At 42.0% G+C, this 25,437-nt stretch overlaps 1 protein-coding gene across 2 annotated transcripts in view; it reads left to right on the top strand.

Annotated features, from left to right (window-relative positions):
* The window catches only part of stau2 (staufen double-stranded RNA binding protein 2), an 88,945-nt gene extending 66,324 nt beyond the window's left edge, over positions 1-22,621 (top strand). For both annotated transcript variants that reach the window (XM_044339607.1, XM_044339606.1), the window contains 2 exons: positions 20,318-20,383; positions 21,591-22,621. In XM_044339607.1, coding sequence (XP_044195542.1) covers positions 20,318-20,383; positions 21,591-21,626 — 102 coding nt within the window. In that variant the 3' untranslated portion in view covers positions 21,627-22,621. The remainder of the gene's footprint in view (positions 1-20,317; positions 20,384-21,590) is intronic.
* Positions 22,622-25,437: the final 2,816 nt, after the last annotated feature.

Raw genomic sequence — 25,437 nt, 5'->3', positions numbered from 1 at the left:
GGGCATCTGACCTTGTCCCTTGTAAGCAGATTTTTGCTGCAAGCAGAGCTTGCAATGAGGAAACAAAGGATGAAGGGACAAGGCTGTAGGGGCAGTGATAATGAGGGTCAGTGGTGAGGATGTTGCACACATTCCTGCTTTCATTCATCTGTTTAGGGATGTGTTGAAGATGGGTCAAATGAGGGGAGAAAAAAAAAAGAGTGACAGTTGGAGAAGGTGGTGGCAGCGAACTGATTCATGGCGTGGTGACTGCTGGGATGGTCTTCAGAGATCCCCCGTGGAGCTCAGGAGAACAGCAGGAGAGGGAGCTGGAGAGGGGTGGAGGTTGCACGGGGCTTGTGTTTGAAGTCCTCCTTCCCGACTGGAGCGCAGACATTACCCCAGGCTGGGCTCCTCTCAGGGGGTCCCGTTGGAGTGTTACCCAACCAGGCAGGCAGCTGTCGGACACCCTCTCCTCCCTGCTTATCTGTCTTGTCTGTCTCCTCTTTATGTGCTAGTGTTGTGTAACCAAACACAGCACCTGGAGGTATCCTAAATCACTGTGTGTGTGGAGGGAGTGGGGCCTAATCTGCATCAAGGTTTTGAATGAGTGTGAAGCAGACATTTCTAGACTTCTGACTACATTGATGACCTTCTGCCGGTGTTGTTTGAACATGCTGACTTGGCGGGGAGCTTTCAGTCAGTCATTTAAGGACATTGTAGCTGAGAAATCTGATGAAACCCTCTTGACAGGATTTAAATGTTGAGAGTTGTGACCAGTGTCCCTCTGACAATGTGGCAAGCAATGACACTGACAATACTACGATGCCAAAAACATTCAATCACAGACTCTTATGTGGAAGGCGGTTGCTGTTATGCAGTAATTGTCAAGTTAGCAGAATTATATTCTCTGTAGGCAAATGATCTCAAAATATAGGAGGAGTGGGGAGTGGGAAAGCAAGCATTATACAAGTAATTAAGACAAAAATGGTGAGTGTTTTTGCTATTTTGTTTTCCCTTGAACCTGATGTTGACACATTGAAGGGTTGGGTTAAATGCAACATGCCAAAAGCTTGAAAAATAGATAAAAAATATTTGGCTAGTTTCATGTCACAGCTGAGCGTAACGATGATTCAAATTTTTGGCCCGCAGAAGCGTTCATCTGTGGCTTCTATGAGTTTTGTCAGGCCAAAGACTCCATTGCAACACTGCAAGAGGTCATAAAAGAAAATGCAAGTACTGTTATGACCGAGAGTACATACAAGGGTGACCACTCTCGTTTTGACTAGCCAAGGCACAGTGTACGTGATGAAACAAGTGTACTTGTAGTGGAAGAGCTTTCTGTTAAATCCTGTGTATTCCGGAGCAAAGTTTTGTAAGCTTGAACTGGACACAAAAAGGTTCATAGGGTTGGGGAATCACTATTACTGGGTTGAACAGGTGAAGGGGTGACATGAATGTGGGATATCAAGTATGATGCAGATTATAAACTGCTGAATGTTGGCCAAAGCATTGACTTTGAGATGAACTTTAATCTATTTTTAATATCTATGCTGTTTGAACTCTATCAAATTAAGGTTGAATTTTTTCCTTATTAACTCTGAATAGTGGCATTAGCTGTGCTTGTGAGATTTTTTTTTTTTTTTTTGCATTTACAAGATCGATATAGAGATTGATAAACCTAATTCCTCGTTTAAGTTTGAGATCTAATACAGGACAACTACTATAGACAGTATACTCACCACTATAAATGTTTAGAGCTCACCTGCATCATCAACTCAGAGTAACAGTGTGAATAACATTAGGCTTATGTGCTAAGTTTTGCACAATTTCTTAGAGATGCTACATTACCAAGAGATGTTAACTGTAAAAAGTTGAGACCTTTTATTAATATAAGCTGGGTGGAAAGAAAATGTGGCTGTGAGGGGCCTTTGGCAGGGTAGAAAATTCTTGTTTGAGCTGAGAAAATGCATCAATGCTCTCGCCGTTTCATCAAAGGAAATGGAAGTATTATGAGGGCTTGTCGGAGTAACAGTTTTAATGACATTCTTGAAAGTGGTCAGAACTATGAAAATCATATTGATCATATTAGTGATCTTAGTGGTACAGATGAAAGTTATGGCAGAAGAATAACTTATTTTTATTTTATTGTGTGCAGAGGAAAAATATGTACTGGCGGATATGTTGATTTCCCTCAACACAGGCCGGTGTGGTCTGAAACTGATGCTGTAAGATAGGTGACAGTAAGGCACATGGAACTCATCACATCACTGCTGCACATATAAAAATGTGTTCTGATGTGCAAACTTGCATTTTTGCTCTAAAAGAAATCATTGGCAGTTTGTGTGTGTTTTTATTTAAGTATTTTAAGTAAAATTAATTTAATGTGAAGAAGATCCCATACTATGATCCATGGTCCTGAATACAGTTAATTGAATATATAAGAAGACGTGATCAGACTTTGCAGCAGGAAGCACATACGTGCACAGCTCTCATTCTTCACTATAATTAGCTCACATCATACAGAACCAGAGGGGGAACAGTGAAAGAGACCTCCCCTGCTTCCCCTCAACACCACCTTTCAAAGGAGCTAGTACCTCGCCTCCCTCCCAAACACCACCTCACCCAGGACTCCCACTGTAGACCTAACCGACCCCTACTGCTCCCCCACCCTGTTCCCGCCCCGGAGAGAGGACAAAGTAAAGCATCCACGGTACGATCCATCACTCCCACCTGTCTTCCCGCATGCCCTCCTCAGGAAACACCTTTCAGACCAGGAGATTAGAGTGTGACGGGAGAGGAGAGGAGCAGTGAAAGAATGATGGAGGAGGTGGAGGGAGAGGGGGTAAACGATTCAGAGAGGCAGAGAGAGAGAGAGAGAGAGAGAGAGAGAGAGGAAAAGGGGGGAGAGACGGGGGCACCGGAGAAGAGGAGCTGGAGAGAAATTGATTGAGTGGGGATGCGAGAGATTGATGGAGACAGGGAATGAGAAAATTGGGGATACAAGCGACTGTCTTTTTTTCTTTGCACACCAGAGGAAGCAGTGGCCAGTGGGGGGAGAATAAACATGAACTTGCCCATTAGGGGACTCATTGATAGCTCCAAGTGGCCCCTTGGAACATTAGCATGTCTATTAAGAGTTGACATGGTGTGGAACTGAACATACACGCACGCACACACACACACACAAACACATATGGTTACACACATGCAAACACTTAAGTAGAATGGAGCCAGATTGACTTTGAAACGTATGAAAGATGAGCAACAAACTCACATTGTTCACATAGTTCACACTTTATGCAGTCTAAGATGGAAAATGGTGAAAAGTCCAAAAATGAAATTCTATGGTGTGGCTGGCATTGTATCAACAAATAATGAGAAATACCTCTTGTATTATCAGTGTCCAAAACTGCCCCAAAAACCATGAGTTATGTGTTTATAATGCCTCTTTTGTCTGATCAACAGTTAAAAAGATGAAGTCAGGAAAAAAGGCGACAGTCCATAATTAAAAAACAGCAAAAAAAATCAGCTCATATATTGGTTTTTCAGATTAATTTATTCTCAGTCAATGGGCTCTTTTAGTTGAATTTCAATGGGCTGAGCCATTGATTGTGAAAACCAATCTGTTTTTTATCTACGGAGTGCAGCCTTTTTCCTGACTTTGTTCTGGAGAACATAGACTGTTCTTTTTTTAAAGGCAGAGCACCTGACTGAATTTCCATGCAGGAAAAGCTCATCTGTTTCCTCTTACAAAGTTAAAAAGATAGATAAGATATTCAACTTACAATCATATAAAATAGGGAAAAACAATCAAATCCTCATTTTTAAAAATCTGTAACCAGCAAATATTTGGTATTTTGAATTGATTACCTAGACAACTGCCTAGCAAAATTCATTGAGAGATTATATTTACCTTTAATAGTATAGGATAGATAGGATAGTATAGGTTTTGAGATAACCACAGGCTTTGAATTTTCTGCTTCTATCAGTACAACAGAGATGAATAGAGGTGTGTCTGTAGTGCTTAAAGCAATGAAAAACTACAAAATATTTAACAGTGACATCTCCTTCTCTCTAAAACAAACTCCCCATTAATGAAGATAACACACAAAACATGTTGTCAAGAGCTTTCATAGGGACTGTTTGTTTGGTAGAAAGTATGAAAGTAAAGTCAGATGAAAACAGTACATACTGTGTGTAAAGAGTGAGAAAATTTAAGTGAATCGACCCTTTAACACCGTGTAACAAAGCAGCCGAACTTGGGTCATGTTGCATGAGCAGTATGAATTAACACTGACATAAACCTCCTGTGCAGCGCTGTGAAGACATTACCTCAAAACTGGTTTGCATGTGACTCATGTCATCAAGACTTGAATGAACACAGAAACAATCTGTTACAAAATAGTGTTTTTGCAAAAACTAAACTGCTTACTAGAGCCATGCTGTGCAGTCTACAGTACATTCTGTTGCCTTGGCAGTGATGCATCTAAGAAAAATAACCCATTTATGAGGGATGATTAAGCAGGCCTCTCTCACTATTTACCCACAAGTGCTGGCTAACCAGATGATAACAGATGATAACTTCTGTTCTGCCCTTATGAAAACAAAACTGAAATGCTTGTGTCTGAGCTCCAGGCTGTTGGCATGTGTTTGTAAAGTATGTGCTAGGAAAGTAACTTGACCCGTCTTAGTTGTCAGAGATGTGTAAAATTGTCAGACACTTAAATATATGGTGAGCATGAGTGCTATTTCACTGACAGATAGTGTTACCCTACCTGCCAGTTTAGATTAAATTCCATAATGTGGAATTTCTCTGACAGCTGAATTGTTGATGTGATACATTCAGAGAGCTGAAAACATTGAAGCCTTGTCCACAAGTGATGGTAAATGGGTTTTTTTTATTACTAGTAGTAGTATAAGTAGTATTTTAGTACTTGTAGTAGTGTTATCATTGTGATTAGATATTATTGTTAAGCATTTGGGGAAGAAAGTGAGTAGGAAGTGTTTTTTAATTCACGGATTATATCTGTTTTTATGTGGATACAAATTAATTGTTTTCCCTCCCTGTTGGTTTCATACCTGTCAGACCAGTGTGATTGCTTTAAGGCAACAAATGTGTTAGATTCATTATCACCTCCGTGCTAAGAGGAGCAAGATGTTTTAGCAGTGGCCTTGCAGCCTTCACTGCCGTTAGGCTGTGTGTGTGATTTCCCACACACACAAATTTGGCACAGCTAAAGGTCTAAACCAATCACACCTCCCTTTACTCATCACCCCCATGGGAGGCATAAGCAAGCCAGGCAAGCTAATTCGCTACCTACCGCTCTTTGAGGCGTCTTTGGCTCATTAACGTAATGTCATTTGATACTGAGTGATAGTTCGCCTCGCTGAAAAGGTCCCCAAGATAAGGGCCAGGTATTTAATCTTTTCCTCTGCTTTGCCATCTCCTTGTGACAACGTGTGAGATGTGTCACCTGTGGAGAAAACACCTTTTCTAACACCAACACGGTTAGGTTTTCACTCTCCAAAGGTTAACATTTCTCCTTTGTTTCATAATCAGCATTATGCAAACTGTTTTATTGTCTCCTATTGTATGTAGTTGTCCCAATATACAAACTGCACTGCAGCAGAGGGATATTAAGGAGATATTTTGAAATGCTCAGCCTCTGCTTCAAAGACATGAAAGTGAGCATGAATGAATATTTTCTTTATTTGCCCTCATGAAAGAATCAGCTTTACACAAAGTTGTTAAGGCGATGTGTTTAAGGACACTTTCATTTGGTTTGGACCAGGGAAAAATGTTATACAACGTTGCTTTTTATTTCTGGTGCGGTTTGCGTTCACACTGGCTTTTTATAAACGCACCAAGAGCTGTAAACATGAAGTTATACAGACTGACAGGTAATTCATTGAGTGGACAGTTTTGGCGACTGTCATGCTGCATCATCAGCGCCACATGGACCCTTGTGGGGAAATCAAATTGTGGTGACAGACAGAATGTCATGCTGCACTTAAATGCCTCTTATGTGTTCATTTACATTCTTTGGTGTCACAAAGAGTTCACAAAGAAATAAGAGATTATTAGTATTATCAGAGAATATCCCTGTAATCACGTGCTGATACGCAGGTACATGTTACTGTGGTTATCAAATGATTGGCACACATGGCTTATACAGCTTATTATAAGATCACTTCCTGAACAGTTTACAATCAGCAGATGGGTTTATTAGTTGCTTAGCTCTTGAAATAATGCTAATCACATAGCCACTATAATAAAATCCTGTGGTTGGTCTGTTTGATTTCAGATCTGAAACAAACCGCACCAGAATCCATTTGGAGACCCTGGTTTTCAGGTGGTCTCAATCTGGTAGTTTAGCCCATATCCGGAGTTCTTGACAGTTTTTCCACCAGCCCAAACGAACCAAACTAAACAGAAGGCACTAGAATTCATTTTAACCAAATCCACAGGTTAGATGTGAAAGCACCATAAAGGCTGGCTAAACTCCTGTTCCACTGCTTCCTAGTCCCCCCAATCTAGTACACGGACAAAACATAAGACCACAAAGCAACACTGACGCTGTTAGTTACGTCCCACGCTTGGAGAGTTGCACAATGCATTGAACATCTATGGTGTAACCACTGCATCACAACACTCCATGGAAAAGCTCTGAATGTAAAAAAAGCCCTTTAACTTGATATGTGACACACATCTTGTGGTTAAGAGCTTCTAAGAATTAATCATCATAAAGTGCTCCAAAAGCAAATCACACACTGACAGTAATTGCAGGCATACACGTTTACCTCACAGGCATAAATACAACCACACATATACATAGAACAACAATCGCACATTTTACACAATGACCTGTATTGTTGCTTGTAATTATCCTCTTTTGTTGCTTTCCTGACTTAATGAAATCGGATCTCCCAGATGCTTAGATGTTATTTGTTTGTAAAAGTTGTTTTTGATTTCCATCATACACAATATGATCAAGGTATGTCTTTCTGAAATTATAGGCTATCACTCAAATTTCACCGACAGGTCCACAGTCATACAAGACGTGGCTCCTCCTGCCTGGAAATGTGCCTCGTAGGATATAAAACAGATTTTTTTTGGGGAGGGGTCAAAAAGATGAGTCCTTCTGTCTGCAGTCATGAATCGGGCCCTAAATTACCCTTATTGTTCAGCAGCAGGTAACGACGCTTCCAGTGGTGGGAGTCAGGTCGTGAATGTCCCATGTTAGGATCAGTGCTTTGTGGCTGCGTACTGAGTTATGGAGATGAGCGTAGCGACTGGGGAATGTTTTTCTGTCTGTCTGAGCCCCCCCCCCCCCCCCTCCCTCCCTGCTCCCAGCCTCCCCCCCCCCCCCAGCACCACCTTCCTCTCATCTGGATGTTAACGCATTCTCAGGCCTCAAACAGCAGACATTTTGAAACACTCAAAACAACAGCCACATTGGGGGTTAACACCAGTTACGACCGAGGTGTCACACACTCCTGCGGTTTAAGTAAACACTGTGTGTGTGTGTGTGTGTGTGTGTGTGTGAGTGTGTGTGTGTGTGTGTCTGCCTGCCTACCTGACTCATAACAGTATCTTCATGGATCTTCTGAATCTCCTCTATAAATAAAGTCACAAGTGACACCTTGTGTTCTGTTTCACATGCAAATTCAGCCCAACTCTTTGCATTTAAAGGAGATAAGGGCAGATTAAGCAAACCGCACTGTCACTACCTAAATGTGAGAGGAAGAAATCACAGTGATGAGTGAAACAGGAGATGCATAGCCTTTTTTTTTTTCTTTTTCTTTTTTTTTTTTTTTTTTTTGAAAAAGGAGATCCACTGTCCTTTTGCATGTCTTAGCTAGCTGCACAACTAGCAGTCTTGCTCAGTCCTGTTGAATATGACAGCTATCACAGGCTTGGAGGCTTGCAGTGATTTAGCAACCATTCATTCTGAATTTGATCCACTGAAATGATAAATGATACTAGTCCCAGGTGCACAGTGTGAGTTTTAAATTTTATTTCGACTTCTCGTAACAAAAAAGTAATTTATTTAGGTGTCCCCCAAGGTTTTGTGTAAGGGTCCCTGATATTTTTCTTTTGCTACTCTTTGTCTTTTAAAAAATATATTGATTGCAGAGAAATATATTGTTTCCTTTTCATTTATGCCCCAAGAGTGTCTTTATGCATCTCTGTTTTGATGATGTGCTATCTGCTCCATCCAGATGATGGTGTAGGGAGACTATATATGTAACAACAAAACCTGTAGTCATCTGGCTTTGTTATGAATGCATAGACTCAAGCAAACCACAGAATGTCATTATCTCAACGATCACTTATACTTCTATAGAAGGCAAACCTCAATTTGCCATGGAGAGAGGGGAATTATGGTTTGATTGCACTTCTATAGATGCACCGTCAACTGCACACATGCAACAGATGAAGGCTTTTTTTTTTTTTCTGCGCTACATTCACATAAGCCCACTAGCAAACATTGTTGTAGAGTGATGCCATAATGACTTTCCCAAAATGATGTGATTTATTGTACATGCTTTCAATTGAGAGGTCTAATGCAGCATAGTTACTAAATAAACATTTGTTGTAGAGGCCCCCTTTTCCTCCGGGACATCGTCTCTATTCCTAATCTCCCTCTACTTCTCTCTAACTAAAACTCATTCTCTTTTCTTTCACTCTCTGTTTCTCTGTCTGTCTTTCCCTCTTTGAGTATCCCGCTCCCCCCCCCACCCACACACACACACACACACACACACACACACACATCTCCCTTGTGCCCAGTGAGTAAACGTGGAACCGTGTGAGCCTTCAGGAGGACTTTGAAATGAGACATGGCTGGGACATCAGAGGACTCTGCCACTCTCAATGAAGCCTGTTTGATTTATAAGAGAGCAGGGTGTGTGGGGGGGGAGGGGGGTTGTTTCCAGAGGCACACAAGGCCACAAGGTCCTCCATTAGTACCCTGACCCCTGTTTCATGGGACCAACCACTGCATAGGAGGAGAGGGAGGAGAAGAATGGAGGGATGGATGGTTGGTGGACATGGGGGGCTTATGTGTATGTCGGGGGGGTCTTTCTTTTATAACATAGAAAGTCTGCTATTTACATTTTCACCGCAGAGAAGGCAGCAGAAATGAGAAACCCAAGCTCGATCATTTGTCAGCGGCCTGCGGTGTCCTGACTTAAACGTCTGCTGCTTGTACCTGATCCCTCGCTCAGGCTTGCCCCTGCTCCCTCTTTTACGATTCTCCTCACAGTTTTACTGTCCGCAATCTAATTAGCTGTGTCTTAATCACGTGTTAAAGCACAGCGCCTTCCTGGTGTTTACTGTCTGTTTGCCATGCTGTAAAAATGTGTGAGGTGGCTCGTAAAAAGCTTGCCCACCGAGGATTAAGTACTTGCTCCTTTTTGTGGATAAAATCACCGCATCACTGACAAATAATGGGTTATAGCCTCTGAACTGTGTTATTCCAGAAAAAGTGTAATGCCAGTGTACTTGAGTGTAGAAAGGGTTTAACATTGCTGCATCTATTAAACCTTTTAAACACTTCAGGGAAGGCCAGTTATTTCTGAGAAAACTGGAAGTGAGATATGCTGATCCAGTCATTTAATTGGTCTAGTCCATGACACTTTTGGGAAATACGATATTTTAAAAGTGTTTTATCTGGCCGAAATTGTGGCATACAAGACTTATTTAATTGCCTTTGATATCCAGCTTTAGAGAGGATCATATCATGCTGTTTTTATTCTGCATGTGAGGCCCACCACTCCTACGTCAGTCTGTGTTTGCTCGTCACGTCAGCCACTCTGCGCCTGGTCTTGGCTCACATCAGTGTTTGCAGACTGAATCCATAACACGGCTTTGTTCCTGTTGAGATTTGTTCCTCTTGTTTATGAACACTTTGTGGCAGGCCTGCTTGCTTTAAACCAACACGGTAATGGCATTATGCTAACATTTTAAGAAAGACATATGTTTTCAGTGTGCATTACATTACATTTTTCCCCATCGCGATCCATCTTTGGCTAGTTAGTGTGGCCCCTGGACCTATTCATCAGAAACCAGCCTGGTTGGAGGAGGTTTACCCAGCAAGGCCTGCCTCTTGATATAAGCATATTGGAATTTATTGTTTTCAGTAAACATGCCTTATATATAATCTGTGTCTGCAGTACACACTGCCAGTTGCCATAGGAACATAGTAGGGTTTACATAACACTTCAGGGGCTCCCTCAGGCATGATGGGTCTCAATCGACCCCTGTCACACAGTGAGTTGCAGACCCACTCAGTATTTCTTGGGATTTAGGTATAAGACGAAACGTCCATCCACATCTTATAGGCCCAGCGAGCATGCTGGGTAATGAGAAACAGTCACAGGCCTTGCGGGGATCCATGGCAAATTATAAAACACTGCAACAGGTTTTACAGGCGTGTCCCTTGTGTGTATGAGGTGATTAAAAGTTAACGCAGAAAGGAGCTGAGGGAGCTACAGGGAGGAAGAGACAAGAGGAAGAAGGTGTAAAACGCCGTCTGACTGCGTGTCCTCTCTTGTTACCGGATGTGATGGTCCGCCAGACATCAACTCTCTCATACACACTGCTGTCTCTGGCATGAAAATGTAAGGGGCTTTGTGATGGAGGGTTGCGGATTATTGCATGCAGCTGGCGGCTGTCACAGAAAGACACTTAGCCCCTCTCCCCCTCACCCTTTATCGTAACCCTTTCATATACTACATTCCCAAGTTTCTCTTCTTTTTTTTTTTTTTTTGCCTTTCCACACCTGTAAGTGTCTTCCGTAAATCTTGTCACCCTTTTTTTGTGGGTCTAAAGGTGTCAGAACACTTCAGACAAAACGCTTATTGGATCGTCAAACAGCCCTTGAAACGCCTTCCCCGCCCCAAACGTTGAAATTGTAAAAGACTGTCTCCGATAGTTTTAGTTACTTTTCAAAACCGACTATCTGATAAGTATGCCTACTTTTTCACCCCACCTTTTGAGTGTGGCTGTTCGGAAAAAGTATAAACACATACGGCTTCATACGTCACGTTTGGATGAAACGTCGCAGGAACTACTTATTTCAAGCAAACCCTGGAAAGAGAAGAGTTCTGAAGCATGAGAACTGAAGTTTAAGACAACCAGCAGATATCATTGTGATGGAACAGTAGGTTTTATAATTTATGTAAAGTAATGAAAGTTATAAGTAGTTGCTCTGATGACACATTGGATCCATCTCCACATCTGCTCAGACCATTTTTAATAAAAATAGTATTTTGGCTTCTATCACCCACCCAACAATGAAGAAATAATTGGATTCTAATTTAAGAGAAGGGCTGATAACAGACCGTAATGCTCTTTGACACTCACGCTGATATCCTCACTAGCGATTGATACGGCCCACTGCAGTATCTTTACTAAGTTTATTATCTATGCAAATGACAGGGAGTGATTAAGACCTTGGATCCTACATCTGGTGTGGGCTGCCCATGCTTCCATGCTGTGGATAGAAAAGGTCTCTTCCTCTGGTTGTATAGCAGCCAGGCAACAGCAGCAGCCATCAAATTTGCATCCCCACCCAACCACTGCTTGTACCACTGCCCACTTTAACTAGGCTGTGCGCTTCATCGCCAAGTAAACAGGGTGATTTAGTCATTTGAATTCATGACAATGAAAATTGGCAGGAAAACAAGCATGGGAAAACAGTTATAAGAATCATTATATGGTAGATAGTTGACACATAGAGAAAAGTGGAAGGGAAAGGGAGATTAAGAAGCAAAGAAGAGCAGAAAAAGGAGAAGTGGGGCACCCCTTGGGACCGATCAGTATCTCTACGCTGATAAGAGAGCGAGTGTCTGAAGGCTGCCTTTTCTTCCCACAGCTTTTCGTGGCTCCCCCAGGGCAATTTGAGTCCAATTGTTCAAGATTATAAAAGCTTCTCCCTCCGGCATAGAAAGGTGGATCTCTGCAGGTGGACATGAAGTGATGTAAAACTGCTTTGGAGTCACTGGGGAAACCTGATGGAAAGTTAAACCATACAGGACAGTGAAAAGGGAGTTTCCTTAATCTCACACCATGACTTAAGCATTAGCCCATGAGGTGAATCTTCTGTCTGACATTTGATGATCTCGTTCCCTATATTTGTGAAGCATTTTCAATCCTTTGGATGACTTAAAGACATAGTAATGTTGATGAAGCAACATTACTTTTTGTGTATGTCATCCACACAAGTGAAACATGCTGTAGGTTGTGAATGAATGAGTCAAAAAGGAATTGTCCACCCTAGACTATGTCTCACCAGTGTCTGGTGGGGGGGTGTATGTCCATGAAAATTCAAGGACCCTTCTTTTTGTTGAGCAATTCAGCTTAGTCAGTGGTCTTTTTGGTGAGTCACTGGCCTTATCTTCACAGGCAGTAGTCCCTTCACCAATGCATTCTTCATGCCTTGTATCTCATCTCATGCTTTATGTAGTCACTGATTTAGCAGAAACCTTGGAATAAGTTAGCAATATGGAGAATGGACAAAGATTCCCACCCCCACCCCCACCCCCACCCCCTGTGTAACTTCCTGTGGGTGGCAGATTTCTTTCTCAATGAAAATGTGTCATCTTCTCCATTCTTGATGAAAAAGGAAAGTGTCATGCTTTCTTCCTCTTGGTCAAAGAATGTGTCATCTTGTCAGTGCTCAGTCTCTCTTGACCCAGCCCTTATGTTTACAATCTACTGATATGGGTTATGAATAACCAATTATAAGATATGTACATGTTGTCTCATTACTTATTAACTGTTACCTACTTATTAACACATGTACAAATCATGCACCGGCGAAGTTATTTGTCTGTCCTGTATTGCCTAATTTAGCATTCATTAAATAGTGCTTAAATTCTACAATTGCTATGAATGCTTTGTAGGAGGAGTTTAAGTTGTTGGTGACAAATATATCAATAATGTTTAGTGCTACATTGTGGTGTTAAAATGAAGTGTCACTAATTAAGTGTTCTTCATGTTTCATTTTTGTCATTTTATAATTATGATTTGTCAAACTAAGGTTAGAGATTAAATTACTTTTTCTCTGCAAAGTGGCATACTTTCACTATACTGCAGTGTTATCATAGAGGCTGACTTCAGATGTATCTGTGTTTCCTCTGAGATCCTTTGCTGACAAGGCAGGAGTATGGTATGCTGAGGTGCTTCTGCCCCTCGCCCTCTGCCCATATGTTTTGAATTACGCCCTAGGAGGTGCCATGCTCAGCAGCTCGGTGATAGGAGGGGATAAAGCAGGCCTCTCCAGCCCAAATGACGCATGACATGGTGCTGCGCCCCGGGCCCTTATTTATGGCTTCCCATGTCAGCGGAGGCTTGCTCCCCTGGGGAGCCCCATGGACGTTACCCACTAACTTAGCTCAGCCAGCCTTCAGCACTCATCTCAAGCTTGAAACACACACACACACACACACACAAAAACACACACTCCATCCGCTGTAGGAATTCTGATCACCATAATGTGACAGCATGCACACATAACTGAGATGTATGCTGAAATCAAATACATTTCCTCATAAAGAAGTTTATTTAGCTGTACAGCAGCCACAGTTGCTACACTGTTACACAAGAAGTGAAGCGGTACATATGAAGTGCTACTTCAGAGGAATTAACGTCATGTCAGGCTACAGCTAGGCAACTGCCAGGCACACACTGCCTCTTTTATCAATGCCTCTGATGTGGAAGAGGATGTGAAATCTGGAGCGAGAGTGAGGAAGAGATTTGGTCAGAGGATCTGAATACATTTTCTCTGTAGTTACTCAAGAATCCATGTACATATCACACCACATTAACAAATAGACGCATACACTGCCAGCACTCATGCACACACAGGTGTTCTCCATGAGCTATTCGGGAATGTTCCAGTGATCCCTGTCCAGGGTTTTAATGTGGGTAGGAGGAAAGGAAAAGAATTCAGAGGAAATGAAAGCCAAGGGATGAGAAGAAGCTTGAGAGTAGATGACAGAAGTAAAAAAAAATCTGCAATAGATAACATTTAAAAGAATTTATTGAACATCAGAGAAAGATGTGATGTGATGACATGGTGCTGCCAACAGGGTTAACACAGGACAGAAAGATGGCTGGGCTTTTCTCTTCCCTGGTATCTCATATTTCTTTGTGCTTTCGGGAGTGAGCACAAGAGAGGGAGCACTGTCAGGGTTTTATGTGGCCTTTTGAAAACAGAACAAGCCTTCTGCAGAACAATATATCCAGCTTCAGAACTTCTCTGACAATACACTCATTTTTCCAACTTCCCAGGTGCTGCCTGCTGCCTGTAATACACCCTGTTTGAAATCCACTCTGCTCATTGTTTAGTCTAGTGGACATCCTTTAGATCATCCTCATCAGAAGCCATCCTGCATCCCCTTCATGTTCTGAGTCCTCCCACTCTGCAGCAGCTCTGTGTCACCAGAACCGTCCCCCCGACGTTAATCTGACTCTTTCCGGCGTTGTTAAAACCTGACAGCAAGCATGTTATTGCAGAATAAGAGCATGAATGGTGATTGTACAATTGAACCAACAAAAGCCAGCAGTTTGGGTTACAGGCAGTCCACCCCAGCGTCGTCTCGAGTTCTAAGAAACTGTTCAGCCAGTGGTTATGAAACAATGCTGTGGTGTGCTATATATCTTTGGTGGAATGGTACTTTGCAGAAGAGGGGAAGTGCGTCTCGCCTAATAACATTCCTGTATATGATGCAATCCTCCACCATCTACCCATAAAAAAGACTATACAAAAATGATTAAATGTCAGACATGGTATTGCAATGTCCATCCGACAACAATGTCTAGTGTAGGCCTGCATGACACAACAGACACCCCACCATGAGCCTTTAAAATTTTATCTCCAATGTTTTTTTTTTTTGTTTCCTTTATGTATACATGCCCACATGCATACATTTTCATGCACCTGCAGAACCGTTCAGGGATCAAAAGAAGAATCGGTCCAAGGAAGAAACCAAGCATTCCTTTTCTCTTGCCTCTGGCTCACTTAGATGATGTGGATGTCCAAATACATGACTTAGACGATGACGCAGGATCAAAACAACGATGGGAGCCTGCCACTGAGGCTCTTGGCCTGGACTTAAGATTAGGGAAGGGTTTTGATTCGTCCAGCTGGACTGTATAGAGCCAGAGAAAGCCCTGGGAATCTGGATCTGCTCGGTAAAAAGGGAAATACCACACTGTACTCTGAGACTGGGTCATTGGGTTAAACTTTGAGCTGGTGTTTGCACTTTCATCTGGCCTCCAACAGAGCATTGGCTGGATCTGACCTGATAAAGTCAAGAGAACAGGCAAACTAGGCTAACATCTCCCTTTCTTCTACTACTCTGAAGATTCAGAGTAGGAGGAGAGAAAGAGATGCAAGTATGTGAGACTGAATGATGTGCTGGTTGTCTTCACCTCATTAGGACCTCCCTGGTGTCTTTGATGGCTACTAAGGGCCAGAGGGCCAAGCAATGGAGATGGAAGGATAGAAGTCTCCCATCCTCTCTTCTCTGTGGTTCCCTTCCCAACAACCATTTCTTTCTTGTTATCTGCCCCTTTTCCAGCCTTACCCTCTCTTCCCTTTGTTCTTTTTTACACCTTTTCTCCTCAGCCAGCTTCCCGTTCCCAAAAATGTCTTCATTGTTTCACTAGATCCCAGTAGTCCAGCAGTGAGAGCTGACTCAGGGGTCTGATTTGTCAGGGTCAATGTGATCCAACGATCCATCAGATCCATCAGGCCGATGCCACGGACTCCTGAGGGACTGGGCCTTTGTTTGGCTAAGCCGTTGATGGAAGCGAAGCCTCTGTCGGGGAAGCCATTAAGAGCGCAGCAGGCCCAGAAAAATGATTCGCCCTTGTCACTCCACATCAGGAGCTCGGCCACGGTCGCAGATCCTCCTCAGACGCCATCACATTCGACCGCTGTTTGGCCAAGCCTTTGAACTAGGGACAGCTAGATAGATAGATGAATAAGTCCATGTGTGAAGTGGCCGTGGGGTGATTCAGGTTGGCTTCCAGTCTTGGATTGATGGTGAGGGCTGGTTTGTTTTCTGAAGTTGGGGTGAGGAAAGAGGATAGGTGAAGAGGGAGTGATGAGGGTGACTTCAGTACCTGTCCTGTAGCAAATTCAAGGGGCTATGTTGGTGTGGGCGCATTGTCACAGGTACCAATGAAAGATGATACAATCAAGGAAGTCCAGTTTTAGTGATGCATTATGAAATGCAAAAACATTACACAGTTGCTTATAATATTATGAAGCAGGACTTTATAACTCTGGAAAGCTATCACGTAGTTTTCTTTGTCTAAATTGACAATTTCAAGGTATCAAGGGTATTACACTGTTCTTGTTACAAGGTGTTATAGCTAGAATGTTGCACTTGTAAGTGTTTGCATTGTTGGATGACAGTGCATTGCGTTGCATCAAATGGTTTTAGCCGAACTACCCTGTGTTTTGTTGGAGGCCTCTGCGACAGCACTCCCTGTGTGTACGCAATGATCTCATTGAAGAGAATGAGGCTGTGTTTTTTGATGCAATGCTTGTGTTTGTCTGAACATGGCTTAAGAGGTAGCCACTTAACCTTTTTTTTTTCTTTCAGTTTTAAGCTTCAACTTCAAAAGCCATATTCAAATGACTCAGCGCACAGCAGCTTCTCTGCACATTTTCTTCTACAACACACTTTTTCCACCTCTTACTCTCTCTTTATTCCATGACAGAGATGGAACACCTCCACCTTGTGTGTCACGGCCTCAGACTAAACATACTCTTGTGGTGTTGATGCATCAGTGTAGCGGCTGCCACTAACGATGGCCAACTTATCTCATTAGAATAATAATGATTTCACTGGCTGCCATTCCCACAGATAGGCCCAGTATTTGTCTTAGGCTCCATGTCCTTTGCTGAGCTGCAGGGCCCAGAGATTGTCTGTCTCGGCCCTTACGCCTGCCTGTCGTATATCAGCAGCGCTGCCACCGTCAAGCCCCTGATTTATGGCTGTTTATCTCCAGTCACCCCCCCCCCCCCCCCCCCCCCCCCCCAACAGATGGGCTCTGGCTATTTACTCAGGAGAGAAAGGCCCCCAAACCGATTGAATAAATACAACAAACAAGAAGTAATTATGGGGAAGTTGGTTGTGATTACAATTTATAGGTCACCAGAGAAAACGGGAGATTGATCTGTGCCTGTTGTTTATCAGGTGTGACGCTGATCAAGTGTCCTTGATTAATCTGGCTGTGTTAAGTTTCGCCCTTATCTTAATGACTTTTTCCGCTTCAGTATGTGTGGACAGTCCTGGTCATTGTAAGATGACATGATGGTACTACATGCATACAAAAAAAAAAGCATCTGACTGTTATATCAAGAGTCCCCTGATATGATTTATGTTTATTAACAGTGTAATTGTGAAAACATTCCTTCAGCTGTCATGTTCTACAGGGTTGTCACCTTAAATCTCTGCAAGTATATTCAAGCTCTAAATCTTGTTGCCTGTCAGATCTTCACAGAGAAAAAAAAACACATTGCACCATAAATTGTCTGTTACAGACTTAGAGGGGCTTCAGTTGATTTCTGAGTCTCTGGAGAAAGGTCTTAAGTATAACCCAACAGTATCAATTTTTCAAACTAGTCCTACTATATTGTTGCAGATATTTCAGTATGTATATGCATCTGAGATTTTTTTTTTTCGTCAATTTGATGGATACAAACCAGATTTTGACCCTTGCACCTGTCAGTCATAAATTATGATTCCTGGTTTATGTTTCTCATAATATGAAGTTAAACGCTTTGAAAATGATTTTGGACGCAAGCGTACAGATAATAGCTTCTAACATCCTCCTCTGCATATTGCATTCCATAGAGACACATTGATACGCCATGCAGTGGGATTTATATTTTCACAGGATTAAAGTGTGATGAATGTTTCCTCTCCGTGTATATGAACTTAAAGAAAGGCTGTTATTCATGCGGAGACATCTCTGTCTGTGTGTCTGAGAATATCAGAAGAATGTCTCCCAGTTGAAGATACTTGTGAGGAGAATAGTTAATTTGTCAGCACCACATAATTGTTATAAGTAATAAGAATAAAGTACAAATTGACGTTGGTGGGCTTCATAATGAGGTAAACCCAGCCAGTCATCACATCTCACTCATCTACTAAGCAGAGCCACTAATGCCTTATCTTGACTCTGATTAAACAGTGATGGAGTGTAAATGATCCAAGCTAGTTCTGACCACTGAGCCAGATGTGTGCAAAATGATGAACTGGAGTTGTGGGAAATTTTTTTCCTAATTTTTTCATAGCAATGTTAATTTACCATGTGCAGTATTTTGAAGATAATAAATACTATAGGCTTAAACATTCTAAGCATCAGGGACCACATCCCAGTTGTGTAAAAGTAAATGTGTCACTACAATTACTGCAGAATCTGAAACAACTGCAATAATAATGGTTTGCATTTACAGCAAGTTATAACATAGAATCCACAGACTGGATTAATGACTCTGCAATGTTAAATATTCATGAAAACTTGACATTTTCATGCTCATCAAATCAAAACTAACAAAGGAGCTCTTTGTAGGATATGTGTCTACAATTAGTTTTTGAAAGCAAATATTTTTTTAGGATTCAAGAAACTAAATTACAGCTGCTGAAAAGAACTTGAATAACATTTTTGTGTTGAAGTCTGGCTATTGTGCTTTTGTACATAATGTTTGACGATCATCATTAATTGTCTGGCCATTTGAAAACAGTGACACCCACATTGACAAAACAATAGTAAGCATGCAATTAAAGCCATCAGTGGTGCTTTTAAAGGATAATTAAATCCTTGTTAGACAGCATGATAACACATTGAGTTCTTATGTCACAGATATTGAGTGACAAATGTACTGCAGGAGAACAGATTTCCTGAGGCTGTTGTGTGTACTTTAGGTAGTGTTTGTATCTACAGTACTCCAACAGTGGTCCCACATGTGCATGCGCACGCACAGGCAGACAAACCCCATTCCTCACAGTGATAGTTGGTATGGAAGGAAGAGAGGGGGAGGATGAGAGATGTTAAATGTGTTCCACTATGCACAGCCAGACCCAGTGGTGTCAGCTCAGCTGGGAGATATATTCTCCAGCTACCCCTTCTACTCCAACTCAGCCCACACTGGGAGACAGAGACAGAAAGAAAAGGGGAAAGATGGCGAGCACATCTGGAGCCAATACTTATGATGGCGGAAGGATCCGTGTCAGGATTGGACCCGCAACCTGGTTAAGATCAGATCGACCAGTTCACCTTGGCACACCTTTTCTAGAAGTGGTCAACAAGTGGTTTCTGTTTGTGACATTGATTGCATTTGGTAACGATGGTTTTGTCAGTATTTCTCCAACCAGCAGCACACTGTCACAACAGGAGAGGATCAATACTTTAAAGTTAAAGTTCCCATACAAATCCCAAGAAAATATCACTAAAACACCTCTTCCAATCAATTTTATCTCCCTGTCTCACTTAACTGAGCATGTGTGGTAGTCTACGCCGCACCCCTCCGACTCCCACACATGTTGCATATATTATGATAGCAAGCCGACCCTCCTCACATCACCAGCAGCCTTTATAGCTGGCACAGACAGGCGGGAGATGAACAGGAAGGAAATGACCTCATGGCATTTTCGATCCACGCCTGGCACAAGGAACAAGTCACTCAAGCTGCATAGTGTGAATGCACAGAAATGCAGATAAGACATAGTTATTTAACGGTGTGGTGTTAGATTGCTACACATGTCTGGTTGCGATTAGGAACTGAATGTGGCAAACACAGTAAATTCAAAGCGAAATATTCCCTTGATAGCGTGTCATTTTGCACTAAACGCTTCCCCTCTCAACCACAGAGCATGAGTAAGTCATTACGCAATTAACAGTAAAAATGTTACACGGTCACTTGTTGTTTTTTGTTCATTTATGGTTATTTGGTGTGGCTTATTGTGCATACCGTGTTTCTAAATCTTTATGATTTATGGGTATTTCAGACCTGCTGCTATTCGTTAAGCTGTGGTCATCGAGAATACAGATGTCACTCATATTGACTTAGGAATATGCAGAGCAGCCAAAACATAAAGTGGAAATGTTAACCCAATAACGTTAGATAAACAGACAGAGGGGAGAAGCCAAAGACAACAGAGAACGAAGGGAAAGTGTCCTGCTGGCATCAGGTTTCCCAGAGTAAGTGTTATTTGAAAAGCAGCTGAAGGGTGACACTCACTCTCCTCCCTCTCTCCCTCCTCCCTCCTTCACTCAACCATCTGTTGTTCCCTCTCTTCTCAGGCTGCTCTAAGTGCCTTGAAACAGCTGTCGGAGCAGGGACTGGACCCGGTGGATGGCCCCATCAAGGTACGGAAGGACGCGCATCACGCCGAGCTCACAGACACACACTCACTCAGTGTTGGATGTTTTACTAGTCAACCAATCAGTGTAGACAGAGGCTTGTCTAGTCAGGAGCCAGATGTGTGTGTGTGTGTGTGTGTGTGCCAATGTGGCTTATTGCAAATCCTCAGCACTGTGGGCAGGCCCATCATCAGCTTCCCTCCCCACCCACCCACACACACACGTCCAACATTTCCACTCGACATTTTTCTTCCATACGAAAAGAAACAGTAGGCGTATATATTTACATGGACTACAATCCTGTCAGCACTCGATACTTTGCATGATGGCTATCACCGCTAAGGCTCAGTCATGATTGCTATAGAAAATAGGACTTTCTCCACATCCCTCCCCTCCCTCCCCCTCATTCCATATCTCCTCCAGGATGAGGAAGGAAGGACAACAGCGGAGAAAGAAATAGGAAAACCGTGGGCCTTTTTTTTTTTTTTTTTTTTTTTTTTTTAAACCAGGGTGGAAATCACTGTCCAGCATTTCTGGAGTATTTTCATAGTAGGTGTGTCCTGGGAAAAAAAAAGTTTAGGCTGGGCTGTTTTCTTGCAGCCCCATGTCTCATTCACAGAGAAAGAGGAAAGGAACAAAGAGAGGAAGACAACCACGGCGTTCTAACAGCTTCATTTACGTCACCGTCAGAGGAGAAAGGAAAATATGGCAGCAATTACACTTTCACCTGTGCAGTTAATCACTCATTTCTCAGTGTGGTCTTTCCCTTCTCTTGGTCTCTAAAACTCATTAACTTGCCCATTCACATTCTTGGTCATAAGGTTTCAAATGACTGCAGTTATCAAAGTGAAAATACACTCCTTTATTTATTTTTTTTAGCTCTTTGTGTATATCATCCATTCTTCCCTGAACCCTCAGGCATAATGTATTTACAGTCCTTCCTGCTAAAAAAAAAAAACCCACATCACAGGAGTAACAGCTGATCAGTTATTGTGAAACAAATTGAGGTCAAGGACTTGTCAAGTGTCTTGAGTCACAGACGCAGCCCTTTCGTTTTTGCTTTCATTTACAAAAATTGCTTATCGCCCTTTTGAAAGAATGACTCATTAATTAGCGAGGACAGGTTACCCCAGAGCAGGACTTCAGTGTTGTACACCTTGCTTGAATCCTTAGACCATATCCGCCCTAACACAGTTTTATCTGTCTTTTTCAGAGCACCGAAGCATGTGGGAGGGAGGACGGACATTAAACAGACTAACTCAGGCACCACCACTCAGGTCTGCAAGGATTCAAAGGCTGTCGTCTAGGAGCTGACAACCCCGAACCCCTCCTTCGGCATACACAAACCTGACAACCCCCCCCCCCCTCCTCCTCCTCCTCCTCCGCCCTTCCCCACCCTTCACCCTGATCCCCCATGACCTACAACCCACAGTGTCCCCACAACTCCCAACCCACCCACCCAACCCCACCCCACGATTGCCACTGTATCCTGCAAAACCTGTCAACATGCAATAGGGTGGATGTGCACCGAGAAATGACCGACTAAAACACCATTACCTGAGTCTATGTGAAGACAACGCTATCTTAACACGTTTATTGATGATTTCAAAATTTAGAGGTCAAAAAGATAAAATAAATACAAACTAATGAGATAAATGCATGGTACTGTATGAAATCAAGGGAAATCCAAAGTGATACACTGCATAGACAATTTTCCCTTTGGATAAATGTCTGTTGGTATGGTTAAAACAAATATGTACATCATGCCATTGAAATACAAAAGAAACATTTTAGGGGAGAAACCAACTTGCGTACAGTAGCTTATTTTTTTCGGGGGTATTATGTTTCCGTTTGTTTTATTTTCTTTTGTTATTTTATTAATCTAACAATGCTTGAGTACTGTATTTAAAATTAACCAATGCCAGTGCTGTGAAAGTTGTAGTTGTTGTCTTCATATATAGTCACCCAGCTTACCTTGTATGCTGACATAAAAAAAAAAGAGTTCATCTATCTATATGGATGTGTATGACTTGCAAGAGTATCATATTCCGAAAAATAACACAGAAAAGTTTTTTTCATGTGGACAAAAAGGACAAAACTGGTGTTAGCAGTAATCAGTAGAAGTGTGACCAACCGGGAGTGAAGGTTGGACCGACCTTTACTTCCTGAAGGGTCTACCTGTCCCGTTTTAACATGTCCCCACACTGGCATAGCATCACTGGAGCATCACATGACCAGCAGCAGCGGAGGCAAAGGGGCCACCACAGTTGTGCTTTTTAACCCGGAAAAGAGGCCAGTTACATTCAACAGTGGCTATTTTTTGAGCACAATTTCTGCCAGTAAACTTGTAGAGTCCGCCCTCTAGAGAGTTTTGAATGGGCGTCATGCCGACTGCATGTCCTCCAGTGAATAAAAATGTCCTCTCCATTCCAGTGATTTTGTGTCAGTGGATCGCCCCCCCTCCCTCCCTCCCACCCCCACCCACCACAGTTTTGTCGATCACATCTACACCCATTGTGTGTGTTGTATTGACCCGCCAAGGCATCAACTGGGTGCTTTTAATGCCTGCATTCTGGAGTGCTTCTTTGGAGTGGAGAGAGCCTGCCTCCAATTCGCAGGCTCCCTCCCCTAAAGACCACTTTGAATCACTTGTTCACTGACATTGAGGATGTCTTCCTCATCGCTGTGAGTGCAATGTGTAATAAGGCAGTTTCTGTTACTGAAATGCAGTAAAAACACCTCAGTTCATGTGGAAAAAAAGCTGTTTTTTTGTCTCTTTCTTTCTCTTCTCCTAACAGGTGTAAACACAACATTTCACTCTGAATTATTAGTCCAACTGCAATTAACACAGTTTGATCTTGTTAAATACAATCCTCTTCACACATTTTCTAAGGGCATAGTGAAAGTGAGAAACAGGGTGATGATATAGGCTGTTGTGCAACCTATTGTGTTGGAGAATGGTGAAAGGCCATCATCATCTATTGAACACTCCCAATGGCAATTTGACAAAATAATCAAAATTAGGTAATAGTTTGACATTTTCAAAAAAGTGTTTATTTGCTCTTTTAGCTGAGAGTTAGATGCGAAGATCAGCTTAGTTTTTGTTGGATATGAAGCAACAGGCAGGAGATTTTTAGCTTAGCTTAGCACAAAGACTAGGAACAGGGAATCAGCTTTGCTCTGTCTAAAAGTAAACAAAATCTGCCTACCTATTAACATGTTATATCTTGTTTAATTCGTACAAGAACTGAAGTGTAAAAATTTGCAAATTTCCCAAAATGTTTAAGCACTCCTTTAAGGTCTACTTGTTAGCTTTTTGCACAGCTTTAAATTGAATTTCTAAGCAATTTTTGTCAGAGGATGGAGTTCACACAGTTGTCATTACATAACCTAAGTATGGAACTTTGATAACGTGGTGTGTTTGAAAACAAAACCAAGCTAAAATCATAATAATGTGTTTTTATTCTACCTCTCTGCATAACACATTATCTGTGGCTTTATCTCATGGTTATGATTTCTAAATTATCTGGTAACTCTCCAAGCAAGCAGGTGATTTCTGAACCAAAGCTCGCCACGGTTTATGTAGCTGCATACAGTGTCTCTTACTTAAAAGGCTATTCTATGTTTTTCTTACTGTTGACAGAATATCTATAGTACTCACCTCAAGCCTGTCTTTAAAAATGAGTGACATGGTTTCATTTTTTTTTTTTTAAGATTCAGTCATTTTCTAAAACACCTGGACATTGTAGTTTTTAGCATTTTTTTTTTCAAACAGGAGTAAATAGTGTGTTTGTTGGAGACCAGTCATGCACTAAAAAGTATTTATGTGGCATTCATGTATTGTCAGAATAATCAGAAAAATTAGTTCCGGACTGGGAAAATTCAAGTGAACGCCCCCCCCCCCCCAAGTTGGAACAACTCGGAAAGTCAGCAAAAAGTTTGGTACACAACCTGCCGAAAGTTGATGTCATATATGCCGAAACATGGCAGACATGAGTAAATGTTTGGGTGATGGCAAGAAAGTTTTTACTAATTCACATATTGCATATCCATTTTTTGCTCACATAAAATTTGTAATGTGGTTTTTGGCCTTTTCATGAGGTTTGACGACAATAAAAAAAAAAAAAATATCTGCAGTATTTTCAGGATGACTCACTGGTTCAACCAACAGTTTCATTTGTAACTATGCAACCCAAAATAACAAATCACTTTCTGAGGACAAATATGCTGTTTCATGTTGTCCTTCACCTTTGGTATTTGAAAGTTTAGCTTTACAAATGACTAACTACAGCTTTTTTAATGTTACGACACTCGGTTAATTTGTACTGGAGACTGTAATAGTCTTCATCACTTAGTGTTTTTTCCAAATAGAGACACTTAATCTTTAACTTGGTCTTTATGACTCTCAGCTGGACTGGTAGCACAAGGATAGATTGTGTGCAGCTTATCTGTCGCATACTTCTTGTTGCATCATTCCAGCACCTTAACTTGCTTTCTACGTGTTATCCCATCACCTGTGTTGTCCTCCCAACACATAAACCGCCTCTGCATCACCAACTCTGCTCTCTCCCATTAGCGAGATGAATGAACGAAACGGGACGACGGTGGTCTAATTCAGCTTCACTGACTAATGGACTCAGCTGGCAGCTACATCTGCTAGCCATTGAGAAGCGCCAAGGCTGTTCACACACATTAGCAGCAGATCTCTATTCCAGAAGCTTGTTCAGGTAGTGGCAGACCAGCTTGAGGCCCTGTTAGGCCCAAGATGAATTGCTTTGCTCTGACCAGCCAATATGGGAAGTGAACCTTACAGCCCAAAATAGAACAAAATCAATGGGGCTGTGGAGCTTGTCCATGGCATGCAAAAGCAAATGCTAGAGTCATTGATTTTTCCATCTGAATTATGTGCAATCGACCCCCTTGAAGTCCTCTAAATTAGAACTGTATTAACAGGAAGATGAAAGAGTGAGAGAAATCCTATAGATGTTGATGAATGTCCAAGCAACGATTCAAGCCAAAATCCTAATAGTTTTCTTTCTTGGATACGTCAAAAGCATTTT

The sequence above is a fragment of the Thunnus albacares genome, chromosome 21, assembly GCF_914725855.1.
Source record: "Thunnus albacares chromosome 21, fThuAlb1.1, whole genome shotgun sequence".
Taxonomy (NCBI): Eukaryota; Metazoa; Chordata; class Actinopteri; order Scombriformes; family Scombridae; genus Thunnus; species Thunnus albacares.
This window is presented reverse-complemented; position numbering and strand designations above follow the sequence as displayed.